Here is a 20685-nt window from a genome sequence, read left to right on the forward strand (position 1 = left end):
GAATTTATTATTCATATCATTGATTAGAACATGTAATAATTTTATTGTATATGACACTAAAATATCCTTTAATAAATAAATACAGTAAATAAAATACATAAACTTTCTTTAGGTGCTGTAATATCGCAGTGTTGTTGCCTTATTGTTTATGATTTTATGTTATTCTGTCTTTTAGCTGAGAATACAGCGTGAGACAGTTTTATTTCTCCGGGTGGAACTAAAGTGAACTGCCTGTTTCCCAGCAGTTGTTTAAGGTTATCGAGGGAGAAGCTTTAAAAGACCTTCAGCTGTCAGCCTCGGCACACAAAGCAGAGCTGGAACTCCCTTTAAAGGCAGATAAAGCTATGAATGAACACTTGGACACACCTGTGTGTCAGGGTCGAAGGTCGAGCTCTGAGGAGGACAAAAGGCGTGACTGTGTGTAGAAATATGAACTTCGTTACAGTCAGAAAATTCACTTTATTACAGACTGTAAACGAGGTGGAAGCTTTTCTCACACATTCAAATTGTTATTCTTATTTGTTTTTTAAAGTTTTGTGTTTAATTTAGTTTCCAGTCGTTTCTGTTTATTTATTTTTAACACATTTTATTGTTTTTAAGTAGAGATAATACAAAACACAGAAACAAGACCCCCCCCCACCCCGACCTATACAGAGTGAGACAAGAAAAAGGTGAAAATAGCCATAATGACCAAGACAATAATAATAATAATGACATATGATGAATAGTAATTAAAAAGAAAAAGAAAGAGGAAGAGTTTATTTATTTTGAATTGTTGAACATTTTAAATGTGTTTGTTAGTTTCAGTGTTATTTTTAGTTTTATTATTATAAGATAGGAGGTATTTGTCAGAACGCTGGTTTAACTTCAACCTACGACGCACAAACTATTTATCTTTATTTATCTTTAGCACATGTACAGTTTAGATTTTTAGTCAAAAGCTGCTCAAAATATTTTCTATTATATTTTGTAATATTATATTTTGGGATCCTTATTGTACTTCAATAAGCCTCCCAGTGAACACAACCTCAGAGACAGAGGACAGACAGACGACAGCGGTACCGAGGGGATTTATGGGAGTTTCCAGATGGACTCATTGCTAAAAGAAGCTAACTGCTGCTAACAGTAATAGATTTAGTTAGATTATGTTAGCTACCCCTCTGTACTGTATTCCCTGTTGTAGAACGGACCTCTGTCAGCATCGGATGCTGTACTTGGTCCGGTGTGGCCGTGCTGTTCACTGGGAGCTCCAATAGGATTGTTATAGCTGCCTCTTTCTACGGGTATTGCACTCGGATTTCCGTTTCATGTAGACTTTCCTGTAAGTCCAAAACGTTTAAAGTCACAGAAGAGAGGCTTTTACATGCTCTCCCATAAAATCACATTGGTCCTCCATTAAAATTATAGTGACAGTGACAGTTAGCCACAAAAACACAGATTCACATGGATCTTTATGAGACCGCCGCGTTCTTCTGCCTTTAACTTCTCTCAAACAACCAGTGGTGAAGTTGAAGAACTATTGTGGCTACAAAACCAGCAAAATATGCCCGAAGAGTCCCTCTGTAGATAAAAACGTCTCATTCTAAGGTAACAAGAACACAATGATTCTGATTTTCAGCTGATTAAACACTAATAAAACATAAATATGATATTATATTACATTAATGAATCCTCCTGAATGTTACACACTGAAGGCCATTAATGACCTCTGTTGGTACTGTGTAAAGATGTTCAGAGTCAGACTGTGTACCTAACTAATTTTGCTCTTTGCTCTTGGACTCAGGTTTATGACTCTGTTATCAGTGAGAACTCATAAATTGACCGAGCTGTCAGCCAGCGAGCAGTCGAGGCTTCCAGCTGCATCAGGGAATCACACCATGGAGGTCAAAGCGTTAGTGTGTGGAGTCGTGCTCGCGGCTTTAACAGTTACAGGTGAGTGCTGTTAAATACCGTCTCAGCAGTGTTGATAATCTGGATTTATTTATTCATTATTAATATTTAATTCTGATGCTGTAGCTTCTTCCCTCCGGCTGTGAGACTGCTGAACTCTTACTCTTACATAAAGGGAATTATATGTAAACGTACTCAACCCTGCAGTGTAAATCTATCAAATAACCCTGAATCAGGAGAATAAGTCTGAATAAAGTGTGTAATTATTTACTGATTGCAAATTAAGACACTTCATTTATATCGATATATGTATCAGAATGTAAGGTGGGTAACTGTAATGTTAGTTACTGAGCAAAGTTATAAAAAAATATTCTTTTATTCTTTATTTTTCGTTATCAGGCAGCCAAAGTCGATGCTCATCCGAGATGGATTTTTAATTAAACTTGTTTTACTGAACGAGCGTCCTCAGGATTTTGTGTTGAAGGAGAAAAACTAGAATATTTGGTGAGCTCAATGTCCGACATACAGTAACAAAGTGTTCATTCTTTGTCTCCAACAGGAAGCTACGCACAGATAGACGGTGAGTTATGTTCTTGTATTTATTCATTTAAATTCTCTTTGCAAAGAGAACATAAAATACATTTTCTCTGTTTACACAAAAGTAAAAGTTGGAACCGTCTGAATAATCTGCAGCAGTTCTCACTTTTCAGACTCCACTGAGACACTGAAATACTTTTCTTTTTCTTACATTTTGTTCACTGTTCCTTTACTTTTAGCCCAAGCTAACATTTAATAACCATTTAGGCATTATGGGATATCGCAGGGCCCCAATTTTGTCGACCATGTACCCCCCCCAATATATATATATATATATACATATATATATATATATGTTTTTTTTTTGTTTATATACATATTTTATATATATATACATATATATATATATATATATATATATATATATATATATACATATATATATAAGTCAATAAAACTGCATTCGGTCAACAAACGGTAAATATAATTTGACAGTATGTTTAACAACAAGAGTACCGATCAGCCATGTCGGGGTAATAAGTTGCGTGGCACCAGAGGGCGCATTTCTCCCTGACATTCAGGAACATTTTTGACAAACAGGATTATATTCGGTTCAGTCCCATTCTGATAAATGCTAAATCTCAAACTTTAAGGTTCGAGTCCGCACATTTTGTCTACGTTATCTCTAATAACGAGTAAAACATATCATGACATTGTCGTTCATTTTACTACCCAATGAAAACAGGTCCCAGTTTTTTTTACTTTGGGGAACCCGTAGTTGTTGAGTTATTTCAGACTGGATCAGACATTATCATAAATATAAAAACCTGCAGCGTTTCCATGAATTCTGACTGTTTCCCTCCAGTTTGCGGCACCGCTCCACTCAACAGTAAGATCGTTGGAGGCGAGAACGCCACCGCGGGGTCGTGGCCCTGGCAGGCCAGTCTGCACATGAGAGGCATGCATTTCTGTGGAGGCTCCTTGATCAACGACCAGTGGGTCCTGACTGCTGCTCACTGCTTCCCCAGGTATAAATACACAGCTACATTATTCTAATTCAACTCAGTTTATACGATATTCTTTTAACTAGTTTTAATTCAGTTTCCTAATGATTTACATTGTTAACATGCATCTACAATTAGGATAGTTTCCATTAATAAAATCATTATTAAAATATTGTGTTTAAATGTAGCAACTCTTTAAAGACAGTTAATTATTTAATAAAAGCACTTTATTGATTAATATATATATATATATAATTAATACTTAAGCATAAGAAAATACAAAATTATTCTTTAAATTATAAAATGCATAATATACAACAGCATAAATAATGAAAATTCTGTAACAATAAAACTGTGTCACTGAATAAAGACGTGATTAAACAGAATTAACACGTCCTCACACTGTTTCTGTTTCTCAGCACCAGCACATCCGGTCTCATCGTTTACCTCGGACGTGAAACCCAACAGCTCCCGAACCGTAACGAGGTGTCCCGGTCCGTGACCCAGGTCATCAAAAATCCGAGATATGTTCCCGACACATTCGACAACGACATGTGCTTGTTGCGTCTGTCCTCGCCCGTTACGTTCACCGACTACATCAGACCGGTGTGTCTGACGGCGGACGGCAGCACCTTCGATCCCGGGACCAGCTTCTGGATCACCGGATGGGGAACCATTGGAACCGACGGTGAGACTTCATGATCACATGGATTAATTATTTTTTCATAATTATCTTTTTATTGTTGTTTACTGATTTGCAATCAACTGTCCACAACACAAGACAAACACGTCGATATAATGTTATGTGGGGTATAATGTCTGCCGAGGTGTTCATTATCAGGAATTAATGGACGGTGTTGAGCAAAGTCCATTAATTCCTGATAATGGACGCTACGAGCCAACGTTACGCTACGAGCCGGTAACATAAACTGGAGTTAATTAATAAATCTTTTCTCTTTTAGTTCCGCTTCCTTTCCCAGAGCAGTTGCAGCAGGTGAGCATTCCCACCGTGTCCAACAGTCAGTGTAGCGCCGTCTACAGCGGAGTCGTAGTAATCACTAACAACATGCTCTGTGCCGGTCTGAAAGAGGGAGGGAAGGACTCCTGCCAGGTGAGTCTGCAAAACACCCCTTCCTTTAACCGCTGGGGGGCTTTTATTTCCTTAAGTTAGACAGGAAACAGCAACAGGTCGGATTCAGTCCCAAATCCAACTCATTGTGTGTTATCTTCCACCGCTCTATGTGACCTCCGCAGGGCGACTCCGGAGGCCCGTTTGTGAGGAAAATAGACAGTAAGTGGGTTCAGGCTGGAGTGGTGAGTTTTGGAGCCGGCTGTGCTGAACCCAAAATCCCAGGAGTCTACGCCCGAGTGTCCCAGTACCAGTCCTGGATCAAGAGCCACATCTCCAAGAACCAGCCGGGCTTCATCTACTCTGGAACTGCTCAGCTGGTTTCCCTCTGGGTTCCTCTGCTGATGTCCGTCATCGTCTCTCTGTCTGTCCTCTAGGAAGCTCGTACTTTGGACTGAATTATTTAATCAATTGTTGTCTTTAAAATGTCCAAAAACAAGTCGGACCGACAGCGTAAAACCCAAAGATCTTTGAGGACCTGCTGCTTTTTAAGAAGAGGAAACATTGAAATTATACTTATTAATGTACAATTTATATGTATTAATGTATAAATTATACTTATTAATGTACAATGTGTTTACAGGATTCAAAGAGACAATAAAATCTTGGGTTGGACTTTTGGTTTCAGTTTGTTCTCTATAATAATCACAATGCTATGTGCTAGGCCAATATATATATATATTACTAGCTAACTAGCTATCAGATCTACATTAATCCATCAATTGTTTAATTAATTAATGTTTATTATTATATTCTTATGTTATTATTGTTCTATTATAATGTTAGATAATAAAATACAACCACACTGTGAAGAAGAAAACACTAGCTAATTAGTTTTTTTTGTAAACAAGCAAAAACAAAAACATTTAAATAATAATTTTTATTCCTGAAACAACAACAGTGGCTGGAACAGACGTGTTCTGCTTTCTTGCTTCAAGTTCAACCGGCTGATAAAAATAATACGATGACACAGATCAATAACTCATCACTCACACATATTGATCCCGACATTACGTTGTCACTTTTAGCTCCTTTTGGTCATTAAATACAATCTTTGTTTAAAAGATTCACCTGGAATGTAAATGTGGAGGAAATATTCATCCACAATCGATCACATAAACCAATATTTGCTTGGAAAAGATATTTTAACTTGATGATTGTGGCACATTAGTGAAGCTTTGAATAGAAATATATCTATAAAGGTGAAACACATCTCACTTCAGTCTAAAAAAATCAGTAAATGATATGAGTTAATTTACATTTTCTTATAATCTTTAGATCCGCCTCTGCTTCAGACTGAAATATGATCCCAACACTCGACAGTTCATCGCTCTGAAACATCAAACACAGGAAATACTGCAGAGCTGAAGAAGAAGCTCAGCCGAGGAAGGTGGAGATGAAGACGCTGGTGTCCAGGTTGAGAGTGGCGTGCCACCAGCGGTCGGGGAAATACAGAACCTGACGGAGAAAAACACCAAGAGTGTCAGATAAAATATAAATACATCTGTGAAAGTAGTTTATATTGATGCTTCAGCTCAATAAGTGACGTTACTGCTGTGAGAGGAAAAAAATAGATTTAAATTAATTATTAAAATCCAGATTGTTGTTTTGGTGTCACTATTAATTTCCATTATTAAGTTTCTTCCAATAAAAAACAAACAAAAAAAAAGAAATCAGTGTTGGAGAAAATTTTACACCAAATAATACTGAAAATATTTCTATTTCATTTGTTTTTGGTTAAAATATTCTTAATTTCAAACTTATTTATACGATGAAACCAAAGATAAATGGATGAAATGCATCATATGATGAAATTTATTAAATGTAGGAAATGCCTCCAAAGGTCCTCTTAACCATTAATAAAGGTAAGGTAAATAAATACAGAAGCTAATAAAAACACAAATATTTGATGAATAAATTAACATTTATTTATTAAATATTATTTTGGTGCATTTAATAGCATTTATTTATTGAGTCATCCATTTAATTTTGACTTCGGCAGTGTCGGTCCTCCATATAAAATCACTAAAACGATTAGTTAGAAGATAAAAATTAATTTCACAGGCTCATATAATCAATAATAAATAATAAATGTGTTTTAAAGAGTCTGGTTACCTCTCCAGGTCTGATGGTGCACTCCAGCGGGGCCTCGTCCTCGGGCAGGTTGGGGTAGATCTCGGTCACCCAGGACAACGTGGTCCGGTTCGGGTGGAAATGAGGCTCCTGATCGGGCGGGTAGAGGAACCAGCGCTGTGGGATCAATACAGAATCATTCACTGCGTTCACACATCAGATGACGAATCAAACTGATTCAGGGAGGAAATAATTCAACGTGGCATCTTATTGCCTCACCTTTCTTCCATAGATGACCTCGGAGTAACCGGGACCGTGCCAGTGAAACGGGACTCCTGTTCCTGGACCTGCAGACCAAACACCACATCTGGTCACATAGCAACAATTTCATAAATATTTGCTTTAATGCTGAACAAGATTTTATTTTATTCATTGTGGAGATTTAATTAATTTTAGTACGGAGGCCCGAAACTGCCAAAATCAAAAAGAAATAAGGAAATAAATGAATTTGCCTTGAAAATAAATAAGTTTTGGTAAAGACATGCAAATATATAATAAGGAATAAAATAAAGAATAAATTAAGTAAAATGGAAAGAAAAAAGTATAGAAAAATGGGAATTAATACAAATGGAAATAAATATAGAAATTAAAAGCAGAAATATCAATTTCAGTTTTATTAATTAATTAATGCCTACATTTATTTTTAATATTATTTTTGGTGCATTTGGTGCAAAAGGGAAAACCACAGCACTTTTTTTGTGTTTTCTTTGGTCATGTACCAAAAATATTTGCGTTCACGCTGCACAATTAATCTAAATATTATCAAATTTGCAATACAGCAAAGTGCAATATGCAAATCGCAGAAGTTTTCAAGCAATTTTTGTTGATAAAAGTTAAAATGTGACAAACTGCATTATAATAAAATACTGTAGTTCTGAAAAGATTTCCCGGACTACAAATATTGTGTTTTCAGATTTAAGAAAACATGTTCAGAGCCGCTAGCGTCGCTGTAGACAAACACCGACCTGCGATCCCGAAGCTGAACGCTCCGGTGGTGTGAGGCAGGAAGTACGGCGGAGACTTGTAGTGCTCGAACAAACTCTGCCACTCGGTGAAGTTGTTGTCTCCGAAGAAATACAGCGTGTCTGAAGAAGAGAGAAACACACATTAATCCCACATCAGTAGGAACCAATGAGCCTCAGACAGGAAGTCCGACAGTAATTAAAGTACTGTATTAAGTACTAATAAGTACTAGTATTAAACATGTATTTATATGTATTTTCTTCCTCTATTAAATTATAGTTCAGTTGTTGTTCACATTCAAAACTTCATTTGAAAACTGTGAACTTTTCAAGTCAATCTTTATAAGACTTCCTCTATCCTCAAACAGCTTGTTCTTTTAATGAGTTTTATTCTGTTTCTGTTCACTTTGAAGTGTTTTACGATTATCTGCACAGTAAAATCACTGGTTTTATGAATGGAGTCTGGTGGGTTGATGCACCCGTTGTTTTGGTCTGAGCTGCTGTTGCTCTACTGCGACCTCTAGTGGCAGCAGTGAACTGTGTGTAAACAACCTTTAACTGAAGTGTTTGACTCACCGCTGCCGAGAGCGTCCGCAGACTGAGGCCTCAGTAAAATGTCCACATACTCCTGAAAGGGGACGTCCACTGGAACAAAGCGATCAGTCAGTAAGTGTAAAAGATTAATAACAAAATAAAAGTCCCTGCAGGTTTAAATCAGACAGCAGAGGGAGAGTCAGACATTCATACCTTTCCTGTAAGAGTAAGTGTTAGCAGTACTGAGCCGCACTCTCCGGTCCCCGTACTCTTCTAGTAAACTCCACCTGGAGCACAACGACCTGAACTTCTAGAACAACATTCACAGTCCGATTCACAGAGTGCAGTTTGTGTTTGATGGTTTTATCAAAGGAAGATATACAACTCTTATTATTATTATTATACAAATATCTTCAGTCCCTGTCCTGATACTTAAGAGTCTGCGTTCGTTCTAAATGGATTAAATAAAACATGTTGTAAGCTTATAAACTATAAAAGTAAGAAGTCAAGAGTATATAAAGATACAGTAAAGTGCAGCTTACATGTTAAAGCATCAGAAATTATGATCCAGTATTATAATAATGTGACATAATTTGAATATTGTGTGTGAATATTGATCAGAGATGAGTTTTCCTGATATTTTTAGGAACTTTTCAAACAATTCTTTGTCAGTATTATGTTTTTTAACCATTATTGACTCTTAATATGCCTCTTTGTGACTTTTATTTATTTATTTTTTGTTTTAACTGCGTACTTTAAGAGCAGTTTGTGTTATCTTAAATAGAAATCTTTAAAAATAACAATTTAATTTAGTTTTCTTCACAGAATTGGAAGAAACACTGAGATACCTCTTGACTCCTCCTAGTGGGGGTCCCGAGGTCACATCCAGATATCACAAAAACTCACTAAATCAATAACGTCCTGACCATCAATCAGTGTTTGTGATTTTCCTCTGATACGTACAGATATTTATAACGTTTAAAATTAAAAATAAACTGTAGGACTTTCAGTGTTTGCAGCGAGTCAACCAACAGTCAGTGAACGTACCGTGTTATCAGTGAGGCCTCTGAGGATCACCGGTCGGCTGTACGCGTATCTGAGACACAGCAGCAGCAGCAGGAGGAGGAGGAGGAGGAGGAGGAGGAGGAGGAGGAGGAGTGAGTGAGCGTACAGAGACAGACGGAGGTCAAACACAACAACACGCTCATTAAACCAGAGTTTTAGAAATACTGAGGGCAAAATAAAACCCTCAAATCCCTGAAAAAGAGACCTGGAACACGATTTTCATCCATTCAAGAGTTTTATTTTCTACAGAAGCTCAATGCTGCGACGCCACAACAAGAAACACTGATCACTTTTAAATTATAACGTTAAAGGTTTGATGTTTAAGATGTTTTTAATATTATAACTTAATATTTATACGATATCACAACATGTTTCATGGAGTTTTTATTACTTTCAGTACTGTAACTGTACATTAGTGTTACATTATTAGTTGGGCTGGTGTTTTATTTATTATGTGAGTTGTGTTTTGTATTTATGTATATTAGAGTTTTACACTGTTACTAATAATAAAATAGTCTTTAATGTCATTTTTCTGCCTCTTCTTAAAGAAAATATCAGTTTAACCCTAAATAAACACCGGTTGTTATAAAGTTTGTATGTTTGACCTCAGATAAACTCTAAATGGATCTGCCAGTGTGAAGTTATTGATCCATAGTTCATGTGTTTGTACCTTTCAATGAACTGCTGATGGGAGAGCGAAGAGCTGTCCCACACATCGATGTTACAACGACCTTCATCCTCCAGTCTGAACTCTGAATCAGACCTGAACAAGAAGCACACATGGAGATGAGAACAGAGCAGGGACATGAGACTGGGCTCCATGGAAGCAGTGGAAACACTGGTACGAATTCTGTACCAAACCTCATTTAACTTTTACTCTATTTAGTTTTAGAGTCAAGTTAGATAAAGTTTAGTTTTATTTAGTTTGTAAAAGCTTTTGTCACATCACTTTGGCAGCCATTTAACATTTATATTTCTGTTTTAGCTTCTGTGACTTGAACTTTTCGATGGGACGTTAACAAACCTCTGTGATGTGTCATATCAGGGCGGACGTTAAAGTGACAGAATTTTGAATGGAGTTTGGTGTGAAGTTCAGTCAGATGAGCAGGTGTCGGGGCTAAACTAGGCAACATTTTGAAAGTGTTGAAATGAATTTCAAGGTAAAATCCCCAAAATGAAAATGTCAAACATTAAAATTTAAATGAACGTAATCATAAATCTGTCCGGTAATGGACTCACCAGCCTCCTCCGTCCCCGGACAGCTGCTCCGCCTTCAGCACGATGAAACATAACAAAACAAACGTGTTTAATACAACTTTATTATCTTCCATTCAGACTTTAATCACCGCAGACTCTAATTAACTACAGCCAGCCTCAGCTCCAGTCATAGCAAAGCTTTAGCTGCCGTTTCGCTTCCTGTCTGGCGTCCAATCAGAATTCACCACATTCATCGCTTTCTGTCGGGGATCCAATCAGAAACCACCACAGTTTCAACGGGACGTGTGCTGCGTTCATGTAAAATGGGAACTATGAGATCTACTGTAAAAACTCTGTTAAACAACAATCATAATTATATATGATTATATTACAGTATATTCTATCATCTATTATATTGTTTAGTCTATTGTGTTATTTAAATGGAAAATAATTTAGATTACCAACAACGGCCTCTGAGTGTCAGTCCTTTAATGTGCACATACATTTACTCAAGTACGGAACAACTTATTATCTCGTTATATCGACATAACAAAGATCGTTTTCTCGTGATAACTAATTAATTAATAATGTGTTTGTCTTGACTTCAAACTAACGCGCTGCCACGAACGGCGTCCGCAGCCACTGGCCGTAGCTGTAGCTGACCGGTAAGTTACACTTTACGTTAGTTTGTTTACTTGACTGGAAGCCGTTCGTGGCAGCTCTTGTAGGTTGAAATCAAGACGAACACATTATTAATTAATTAGTTATCACGAAAAAACAAACTTTGTTAAATCGAGATATCGAATTAATAAGTCGTTATCACAAGATAATGGTGCATAAAATGTTTAAAAAAATCCATGGCCGTTCTCGGCTTCCGTACTCAAGTACTTCAAAATTATTAAAATTTAAGAATTTCACAATAAAATGAAGAGTTTATATTAAACCACCCAACAGTTTCTGCAGCTTATCAAATATGAGAATTTGCTTCTTTCCCTTTGAATTATTTTAATTCTCAGCTTTTTTTGTTTGTTTTGTTTTTGTTTCACTTTCAAAGACTTTTTACTTTTATACTTTGAGTACATTTCAGTGTACTTTTATACTTTTACTTGAGTAAAGAAGTTTAATTAGTACTTACACAAGTACTTCAACTCAAGTATAATGTGTGGACTTTGCCACCTTTTAGTTAAGTAACATTTTCAATGCACATCTTAATAAAAGAAGTTAACATCATTTAAAGATTAGTGATATAATTCTAGTTTGTTCCACTGACTAATTCTCTTTTAGTTGATTTTATATCTTTATATTAAACATTATAATGCTGTGTAGCTCAGTATTTTACCATTTGGGTTTTTATTTCAGTTTATTAATCATCATAAAGAACCCAAATATGCATCCAAATAATTCTTAATGATCCCAAAGTTTGTCACATAAAAAAGTACAGAAAATTACTAATAATAATCAATTCATTATAAATAGTTTTTATTGTAATGTAATAATAATTTGCTTTAATGGAAGAAAACTGAGTAAATTCCACCTAATATTTGTATAAAGAAGATCCGTTTAAGTGACTTTATTCAGATAAATTCTGTTCACACATTTTATATCAGTTTGGAGAAATACTGCATATGAGTTTAACTTCAATTAACTGAAAGGAATTAGTTCAATTAACTTAATTTACTGAAGTTACCAAAGTTTAATATCTATATTACTGTTAAACTTAAACAGCTCAGTTTGAGTTGAAGCTTCCTCTATCACTACAGTCCAAAATCTGAATCCAATCAGTCCAAATGTTAAGAAAAAAGCATTTATTTCACATAACACAGTCAAAAGATACAGAGATTGTATTTAGTGTTTTTAAAAAGATTTACTTACAGTAAGATACCAAACAAATATGAACATGTGTGCAATGTGATCTTTGTACTAATTCATACTTTATGTGCTTAAAAAGTAAATCACAGTAACAGGCGCACAGTGCATTAATAGTTACAGTAGTTAATGAATCACAGATTAAAGACCGTCACTCCTCCTGTAACATCGCAGGTTAAAGCTCAGAAATAATAAAATTCACCATCAGTGCAAATGTTTAATATTTGAGTTCATAAATACGGAGAATTCAGTTATCTTTTTCAAATCTGTTAATTTGTGTTTAATTGTTAATACATTCACCTTAAAGAGCTTTTAAGACTTGATTTGTTCAATTTTCATTTAAATGATGGATTGTAAAGGTCAAAGATAAAGTAAAAAGTGTGTTGGATATAATTTCTCTATTTTCTGTCATTTCTTTAGACAAAATGGAGAAAATAATCCGTAAAAAACTTTTTTTTTATATTAATTTCTGTAAAACTCCTTCAATGCAGGAAACTGCTCTGGAAACAGAATATTTTATACCTGAGCACATTTGTGTTGCTTGTTTTAAAAACATGAGACAGTGATAGAGAGACATTAAACGTCCTATAACAGGACGAAGAGCGAGAAGAGAACCGGTAAGACGGACAGCAGCAGAGGAACCGAGAGGGAGACCAGCTGAGCGGCGGCGGAGGTCGAACCGTCGCCCTGGAAGGTGACGAAGCCTGGCGGGTCCCCACTGACCTGGCTGTTGATCCAGGACTGGTACTGGGACACTCGGGCGTAGACTCCTGGGAAATCTGGATCAGCACAGCCGCTTCCAAAACTCACCACTCCAGCCTGAACCCACCGAGAGCCGTTTTTACTGACCATCGGGCCTCCTGAATCCCCCTGCACAGAACAAACATGTTGGTTACATAAAGAGGAATATAAACTGTAAAATAACTCGTAAAAATACAATAATTTTCTACAATGAAAATACAGTTTTTAGCTTTAATTTTACATAAAATCTTGTGTAATTATCTGTCTTTAATGTTGAATTAAAGTTACAGTGTAAAACAATGATCAATAAATCCAGGTGAACTCTGCTATAATACAATAATCAGACTTACATTTACAGCAGAGTGCTGTTATTATTGGATTGTTATTATTTTAATGTGAATGTTAAAAGTTATAGAACTTTAATAAAAGTCATTATCTGTGAGATTACAGTCATTATTGCTGTTTACACTGATAACAACTGTATTTGGACAGTTTACCAATGCTTATACACTGATAAACAACATTTATTCAACTTCCATCATTATATAAGATATCTGTCAGTTAACTAACTAACACATTAAAATTACACAACTAATACTTTTTATTGTTACTGTCACTGATTTTACACAATTTTAGAAATGTATTAACAGTATTGAACTTGAATGTAACAATATTTATATGAAATAAACAATAAATATCTGCAAATACACATTTGAAAATGTATTTTAATCTTTTTATGTGAAAAAAAGGATATTTTCTAAACATAAACAGTAATTTTATAATTATTTACAGTTGTTTGTAAATTCACAGGTAATTTTTGTATGTTTTTGATGCTGATATAAACATTGAACAGTTGATGGAGGGCTGTTGTGCAGACTCACCTGACAGGAGTCCTTCCCTCCGTCTTGCAGACCGGCACAGACCATGTTGTCAGTGATTCCTCCGCCGTAATCATTGTTACACTGACTGTTGGACACGATGGGAACGCTCACCTCCTGCAGCCGCTGTGGGAAAGGAAGGGAAACTGAAAGAGAAACAAGATATTGATATTAAGTCTGGTGATAGTCTGTGTCACAGTGTCAGACACTTTTCAAATAGAGCAGGTCTAGACCGAACTCTTTAACATTAATTACAGAGACCCAACAGTACCACCATGAGCAAGCACTTGGCGACAAGGGCAAGGAAAAACTGCCTGTTAAAAGGCAGAAACCTAGGACAGATCCTCCGGCTGTAGGTGGGTGGGAGAGAGAGACAGAGAGAGAGAGAGAGAGAGAGAGAGAGAGAGAGAGGTAAAGACAGAAGGAGAGAGACAGATACAAAGGTGCACAGCAACAACTACACTAATAGTAACAGGAAAACAGTACAGACAGTCGGAAAAATGTTGAATCACATCCGATAATACGGTGGCCGCAAGGGCAAACGCGCCGCAAACGTCAAAACGCTGCAAACATGGGAATAATGCAAATCCAAAAACACACAAACATATAAAAACGCAGCAACAGAAAAATGCTGCAATCACAGAAACGAAGCAGAAGCAAAAACTTACAAACCCACAAAACAACTGCAAAAGATAAATGCTGCAAATTCACTCGACAAAACAGAAGTGCGCCAGACCACTAGGGGGACCCGACCTGAGGGATGGACCAGTCCTGTGGGACCAGACCTGACATGAAGACATGAAGAAGAAGAAGAAAGTTTGCTAAGTTTTGGAGAGGACAGTAAAAAGATAAGTTTTCCTTTATGTCTTTTTTAAACACTTGGCCGTAATCTTTTATATAATATAATAATAATATTATATTATAGAAGAATACTCTTCTATAACAGAATAATTATTATAATATTCTTCTATAATAATATTATTATTATAATATTAAATAATATTATTATAATATTAAATAATATTATAATAATATTATTATAATATTAAATAATATTATAATAATATTATTATAATATTATTATAGAAGAACAGTATAATAATATTATTTATTATTATTATAATATTAAATAATATTATCATTATATTATTTAATATTATATAATATAAAAGATTACAGCCAAGTGTTTGAAAAAGACATAAAAAAAAATTATCTTTTACTGTCCTCTCCAAAACTTTCTTCTTCTTCATGTCTTTCAGGTCGGGTCCCCCTAGTGGTCTGGTGCACTTTTGTTTTGTCGAGCGAATTTGCAGCATTTATCTTTTGCAGTTGTTTTGTGGGTTTGTAAGTTTTTGCTTCTGCTTGTTTCTGTGATTGCAGCATTTTTCTGTTGCTGCGTTTTTATATGTTTGTGTGTTTTTGGTATTGCGTTTGCCCGTTTGCGGTGCGTTTGCCCTTGTTGGCCACCGTATGAAAATCATTCAATCCCTGAACTTTTGTGCTAATTACGTAACCAGGACAGTTTCAGGTCCACCCAAGACTTGAAGTTCTCCAGCTGTGACTCACCTAACATTGTCTAAGGGAAAGATAAATAGGACTTGAACTCCAGGAAGAAATAACTCTTTCAAACCTGTTGCTCTTCAGGCCACGCCCCCAACCTCTGATGTCTTAACAGGTGTTTTCCTTCAGCTGTAAAAACCTGCTGACTTCCTCTCACGGGTTTCAAAGTCAAAAAAACACTCCCACTGAACCTGTTCTGGTATCACGAGCACCGACTCATACAAAGAGGCTCAAACATGCTCCTGCTAACGTTAGCTCAGCTTGTTTCTCTGATAACTTAAGATCCAGACGTCCGATGACTAAAATCCTTCTTCGGTTCAAATCTAGAGTTAAAAAGCACCAAGATCTAAACAGTGGATGGTAAACAGTCAATGTATGACACTAACCTTTGATCACTGACCCTACCTTTAATAAAATCACGCACTATTGAAAATAAACTTTAAAATTATATTCTTACTGCCAGAGGAGTCGATGGTTCCCCATCCGGTCACCCAAGTGGTCGTCCCGGCATCAAAGGCGCTGCTGTCCGCCGCCAGACACACTGGTCGGATGTAGTTGGAGAAGTCAACAGGTGAGGACAAACGCAACAAGCACACGTCGTTGTCGTTGGTGTCGGCATTGTAGTCCGGATGTCGGATGACCTGGGACAGGGTCCGGGACTCCTCGTTAAGGTTCAGGGACTGTTGGGTGTCGCGTCCGAGGTAAACGATGAACCCGAATGTGCTGGCGCTGAGAAACAGAAAACACAACGTGTGAGAGACGCACGCTTCAAAGGTTAAATACGAGATTTATAACGTTAATATATCAGCTAACATTATATTCTCTATATAAAGATACACATCAGTCACATGGTGTCTCTCTCCCTCTGCCTGTGTTGTATCGCAGTTTTTATCATCTACGTCGGTGAATTAAGGATTTATTTCCACCAAACCAGAGTTGGTGATTGTTGGAAACACTAACAGAGACGCTTTAATGAGTTTTATTCTGTTTCTGTCCACTTTAATGAAGTTACGATGATCTGAAGGTAAAATTAGTGTTTTTGTCTCTGGAGTCTGGTGGAGAGTGATAGTGATATTACGGCTGTTTGTGGTTAAACTAAAGGTCTATCTCTGTAGGGATCCTTTCCATAATGCTGTCAGACACTGACAATAACAACCTGAGTCTGTCAGTGGAACAAACAACAATTGAATCATCATAGATGATCCTCATCTGAACATCTGAAATACGAGTTTCCAACAATGACGTCCAACTGGTTCCAGTTTTCATTTATGTACAGAGTTTAGTTTTTTTAATCAGTTGTTCTTATCTCTGCAGCAGTTTCTCCATATTATTCTTTTATGGTGTTTATGGTTTTGTTTTTCTGCTGCGATAAGAATCCAACCCAGCTGACTCTTTCTGATTGCATGAAGAAAAACATGCTGAGTGTGTTCGAAGTGGTTTTCCTGCCACACCCTCGCTGTATTTCTGTCTTTGTTGCCATACAAGCTCGCTCTGTTTAGACAGGTGAAGTGCTGAGTCACATGGTGGGATGGGCGCTCACCTGGAGAAGCAGTGAGCAGCGGTCAGGACCCACTGGTTGTTGATCAGGGAGCCTCCACAGAAATGTCCGCCGCTACTGTGCAGACTGGCCTGCCAGGGCCACGACCCCGGGGGGGCGTCCTCGCCTCCCACGATCTTAGTGTTGAGCGGAGCGATGCCGCAAACTGGAGGGAAACAGTCAGAATTCATGGAGCCGCTGCAAATATCTCAACAGCTATCACACTGACTGTAGTGACAGTTCATATGTTCATGATCCTCTGAGGAGGAATTAGCTGCAAACTAATCTAAAATGTCAATAAATTAAATCAGACATCAGGCGTCTCAGAAGGAATTCACAGGGCTCACATTAAAATGCATTAAAGTGTCCCATGAAAATGTGGAGTTTATGATAAATATTGTGGATAAAATCAACATATAAGTTGTTTTATAGGTGCTTTTAATGATCTTTGGTTGCTATTTGGAGACTTCAAAGCTGATGTAACCTGGTTGTTGTGAGTTCAAACACTGTACTGAACCCTGTTTGAAACCTTTGTGTTGTGTATACACAGAGTCAATCAGCTGTATGTGCTCTATTTGCAAAGAGAAATCCAATAAATAAACTAAAGTATGAGATAATAACTCACCGTCTATCTGTGCGTTTCCTCCTGTGAGAGACAAAGAACATTCAGTTATTTAAAGGAAACTGGTTCTAAAATCTCTGTTATCAGAAAAGGTTTCTAACATTTCACAGAAGTGGTTTGAAGTAACTAAAACAACTGGTTGTTGAGGCATTCAGGAGAAATGTGGGTAAGGTAGGAATTTGTGTCGCAGGGTCAAACAAAAGTGTTCCAAGAAATTAGATATCGTATTACTGTGTTACTGTATCTACTCAGTTTTATTTCACAGTTGTATTATGTCTCTGTCCTCTTTGAATGAAGTTACAGTGTTATAACAATCTGAGTCAGTGGCAGAAACAACTGTTAGTGGACCGACTTTATCTGAGCAATAAGCCAGAATTGAGCTCTAATGCTCGCAGTGTGAACGCAGCTAAAAGGGGGAATTTAAGCTGCATAAAAGCCAACATTTTAGGATTAAAAAGTGAATTTTGAGGGGAAATAAAGTGTGAATTGTTTGTTTCTGTAAAAAGTCAGAATTCAGTCGAGATTTACAGAATCAGAGGCAACGAGGGACATACTGAACTTAAGTCCTTGTGTTAATTAATGAGCATTTAAATAAATAAACTTCAAACTTCATACAATCCTTCATCATAACATTTCATGTAGTCGTTCAGTTCTTTTTTCACAATACAAAGCAACTGAATCCCTCATATACAACCCTCATGTGACATCCTTAAATCTGAAATACGAGTTTCCAACAACAACGTCCAACAGGTTTCTTTGAATGAAGTTACGGTGATCTGAAGGTAAACCATGAACCTAAATTCTCATTGATCCCCAGAAGTGTAAAGATTTTATGTTTGTCACACAAAAAAACATAAAAAAAAAAAATTAATTGGTTACCAGTTTGATAATCAATTCATAATGATATAAATTGTTTTATTGTACATCAGCTGTTTTGAACAGGTGAGTTAAACTTCAATTAACTTACCAAAGTTAAATAACCTGAGAAAGAACCAGTCTATCCCTCTGATATATATAAAGCTGTTTTATATTATTTCCTATTTATTTTCAATCATTTGTTAAAGAAAAGTGTGACTCCCCCCTTCCATCTGTACAATGGTTTCACCCAATATCTTCCTCTCTTCAGATCCTCTTAACAACTTTATTTCTTAAAAGCCAAAAGTTTTGCATCTTATTCAAACCATCAGGGAAAAGAAATATAAATTATAGTAACATTTGTTCAGCAGCGTTTCTCCCTAATAAACAACAGAAAACATCAAAACAAATGTTTTAAATGTTCTAAATGTTCTAAATGTCTCCTCATCATGATCCAGATGTCTCTGAGTTGTTTTTACACCAAACACACATTTAATTTATAAACTTTTATCTACAATAAAACAACATATTTTATGGATGTTTAATATTATATTAAAACTGTACAATGAACCCAAACAGAGATTTGCATGAATTTTGAGCTGATTATTTCCTTCTTAGGAAACTTTTTATACTGTATTCTGTATTTTCTATAAAATATATAAATAATTATATATAAATGTAACACGGTGGACCTTTAACTAATATAAAATAATAAACTATTCCTTTAAATCCTTGGTTCGTCATTATTTTTTTCCCTCTTTAGATCCTTCTGATCATCAGTCCAGGCCGTGGACACATTGAGTCTGTGGTCTTTCTTTTGTTTAAATCAGTGGTTTCCAACCTGAGGGTTGTGGCCCATGCTAGGGGTCACCAAAGTGTCACAGGGGGTCGCGAGGCCTTCTTGATTTTATGGGATGTAAGAAAATCTTTAAAATATGCACAGAAGATGTATATCTCAGCATTTTAAGATGTAAACTGAACACAGTGTATATTCAGTCTCTGATCAACAGCCTCGTCCTGCTTTAGAAAACAACCAAAGAGCTGATCAAACAATGAGAAGGAAAGAATGAATCGAGTCTATATGATGGTTAAAAATTAAATTAAAAAAATACTGACAGAGGATTGTATAAACACCAAATCTCTGGTTTTACACAAACTTCCTGCAGTTTATCAGTTTATCAGCTGTTATCTGCTGTTATTGATACGTTGAATATAAATATCCATAAAATACAGTCAGTTTACTCTGTGATAACAAAGTTCTCCCACTGCTTTAATGTAATCATTGTTCAAATAGTAAATTCACTTTTTTCTACTGTAATAATTTAAGGAAACTCAATAAAATATAAGTTAAAAGATCAGAGATTAGTAACCTAAATAAAGCCCTGACTGACATCCCTAAGTCAGCTGTACTCTCAGTCAAACTGGCTGTTCTGGATGTGTTAGTATCTATCAGCTCCACTCACCTGTGGGAACAAGTGACGCTGTGTGTGTGTGTTTCTATATTTCAGACTGATTAGTCGACTTTTCTGGTCCGTTAAAGTGAGATTTTTCATTTGCTCTGATGTTAAATCCAGTTTGTTCTGAGCAGTAAACACATCAACATACATGGATAGAAGGTAGATAATTACCCATCAATAAAAGAGTCAATCTACTCTATTAAGACTTACTTTCATTATAAATACAGTCAAATTATAAACAGTGGAGATAATATCCAGCAGCACTCACCTGTAACCAGTACGACCACGAGCACAGCGAGCAGTTTGACCTCCATGCTGCGTGTTTGAACTGAGTCCTGTAATCAGTGGCGGTCCTGAACAACCTGTAGTATTCAGGTTTAAGTGTGTTTGCACTGAACCTCCCCTTCTGTCAGCCACATTGTGCTGCTGTCATACTGGTTACACCTGATGTACCACATACGCCCTTTTTTTACAAACACAGCCAAATGAAGCTGTCAACAGGTCACGATCCAGACTTTCTGTGGCCCCGAGCGACACACTGCTGCTGTTCTGCCAGCTTTTATTAGATAGTTTATTGTAATTTGCTAATAATTTCAGCAAGTTCAAACTGTACCTGCTCTATTTGAAAAGTGTTATCGATCAGTGCAAATAAAACTAAAATTGGATATTAAAGTCACAAACCTGTTGAACAGTTGAAGGAAACTTGATCTATTAAAAC

General features: G+C 36.4%; 3 protein-coding genes across 5 annotated transcripts; 1 reads left to right on the forward strand and 2 right to left on the reverse strand.

Annotated features, from left to right (window-relative positions):
• The first annotated feature begins 1820 nt into the window (after positions 1–1820).
• LOC127356663 (serine protease 27-like) lies at positions 1821–5175 on the forward strand. The gene is made up of 6 exons (XM_051388647.1): positions 1821–1932; positions 2450–2470; positions 3293–3455; positions 3851–4119; positions 4394–4542; positions 4686–5175. The coding sequence occupies exons 1-6, from the start codon at positions 1878–1880 to the stop codon at positions 4935–4937; spliced, it is 909 nt and encodes a 302-aa protein (XP_051244607.1). The 5' UTR covers positions 1821–1877; the 3' UTR covers positions 4938–5175.
• A 250-nt stretch (positions 5176–5425) lies between these two features.
• On the reverse strand, positions 5426–10667 carry jmjd8 (jumonji domain containing 8). 3 transcript variants are annotated; one of them, XR_007882032.1, is made up of 9 exons: positions 10494–10667; positions 9925–10017; positions 9237–9285; positions 8403–8499; positions 8232–8300; positions 7659–7778; positions 6913–7000; positions 6676–6810; positions 5426–6018 (listed from the first exon to the last, which is right to left on the reverse strand). XR_007882032.1 is itself a non-coding variant. In XM_051388662.1 (9 exons), the coding sequence occupies exons 1-9, from the start codon at positions 10583–10585 to the stop codon at positions 5938–5940; spliced, it is 801 nt and encodes a 266-aa protein (XP_051244622.1). In that variant the 5' UTR covers positions 10586–10667; the 3' UTR covers positions 5426–5937. The 3 variants fall into 3 exon arrangements, 2 of the variants coding, with proteins under 2 accessions (XP_051244622.1, XP_051244621.1); XM_051388662.1 differs by having other exon boundaries at positions 6913–6980; positions 8403–8496; XM_051388661.1 differs by having other exon boundaries at positions 6913–6980.
• Positions 10668–12241: 1574 nt separating this feature from the next.
• LOC127356670 (trypsin-like) lies at positions 12242–20378 on the reverse strand. Its single transcript, XM_051388656.1, has 6 exons — positions 20236–20378; positions 17659–17679; positions 17037–17199; positions 15954–16225; positions 13940–14082; positions 12242–13187 (listed from the first exon to the last, which is right to left on the reverse strand). Exons 1-6 carry the CDS (start codon positions 20279–20281, stop codon positions 12903–12905), a joined length of 930 nt encoding a protein of 309 aa, XP_051244616.1. The 5' UTR covers positions 20282–20378; the 3' UTR covers positions 12242–12902.
• Positions 20379–20685: the final 307 nt, after the last annotated feature.

This window comes from Dicentrarchus labrax, unplaced genomic scaffold, assembly GCF_905237075.1.
Source record: "Dicentrarchus labrax unplaced genomic scaffold, dlabrax2021, whole genome shotgun sequence".
NCBI lineage: Eukaryota > Metazoa > Chordata > Actinopteri > Moronidae > Dicentrarchus > Dicentrarchus labrax.

Bases quoted from the DNA above. Each gene is read 5' to 3' on its own strand.
- LOC127356663 (XM_051388647.1), top strand. From the start codon at position 1,878: ATGGAGGTCAAAGCGTTAGTGTGTGGAGTCGTGCTCGCGGCTTTAACA. The intron at 2,471-3,292 runs GTGAGTTATGTT...GTTTCCCTCCAG, and splicing joins AAGCTACGCACAGATAGACG to TTTGCGGCACCGCTCCACTC. The intron at 3,456-3,850 runs GTATAAATACAC...TCTGTTTCTCAG, and splicing joins GCTGCTCACTGCTTCCCCAG to CACCAGCACATCCGGTCTCA.
- LOC127356670 (XM_051388656.1), bottom strand. From the start codon at position 20,281: ATGGAGGTCAAACTGCTCGCTGTGCTCGTGGTCGTACTGGTTACAG. The intron at 17,200-17,658 runs GTGAGTTATTAT...GTTTCCCTCCAG, and splicing joins AGGAAACGCACAGATAGACG to TTTGCGGCATCGCTCCGCTC. The intron at 16,226-17,036 runs GTGAGCGCCCAT...TCTGTTTCTCAG, and splicing joins GCTGCTCACTGCTTCTCCAG to CGCCAGCACATTCGGGTTCA.
- jmjd8 (XM_051388661.1), bottom strand. From the start codon at position 10,585: ATGGAAGATAATAAAGTTGTATTAAACACGTTTGTTTTGTTATGTTTC. The intron at 10,018-10,493 runs GTGAGTCCATTA...CTTCTTGTTCAG, and splicing joins TCCGGGGACGGAGGAGGCTG to GTCTGATTCAGAGTTCAGAC. The intron at 8,500-9,236 runs GTACGTTCACTG...ATGTTGTTCTAG, and splicing joins GAGGCCTCACTGATAACACG to AAGTTCAGGTCGTTGTGCTC.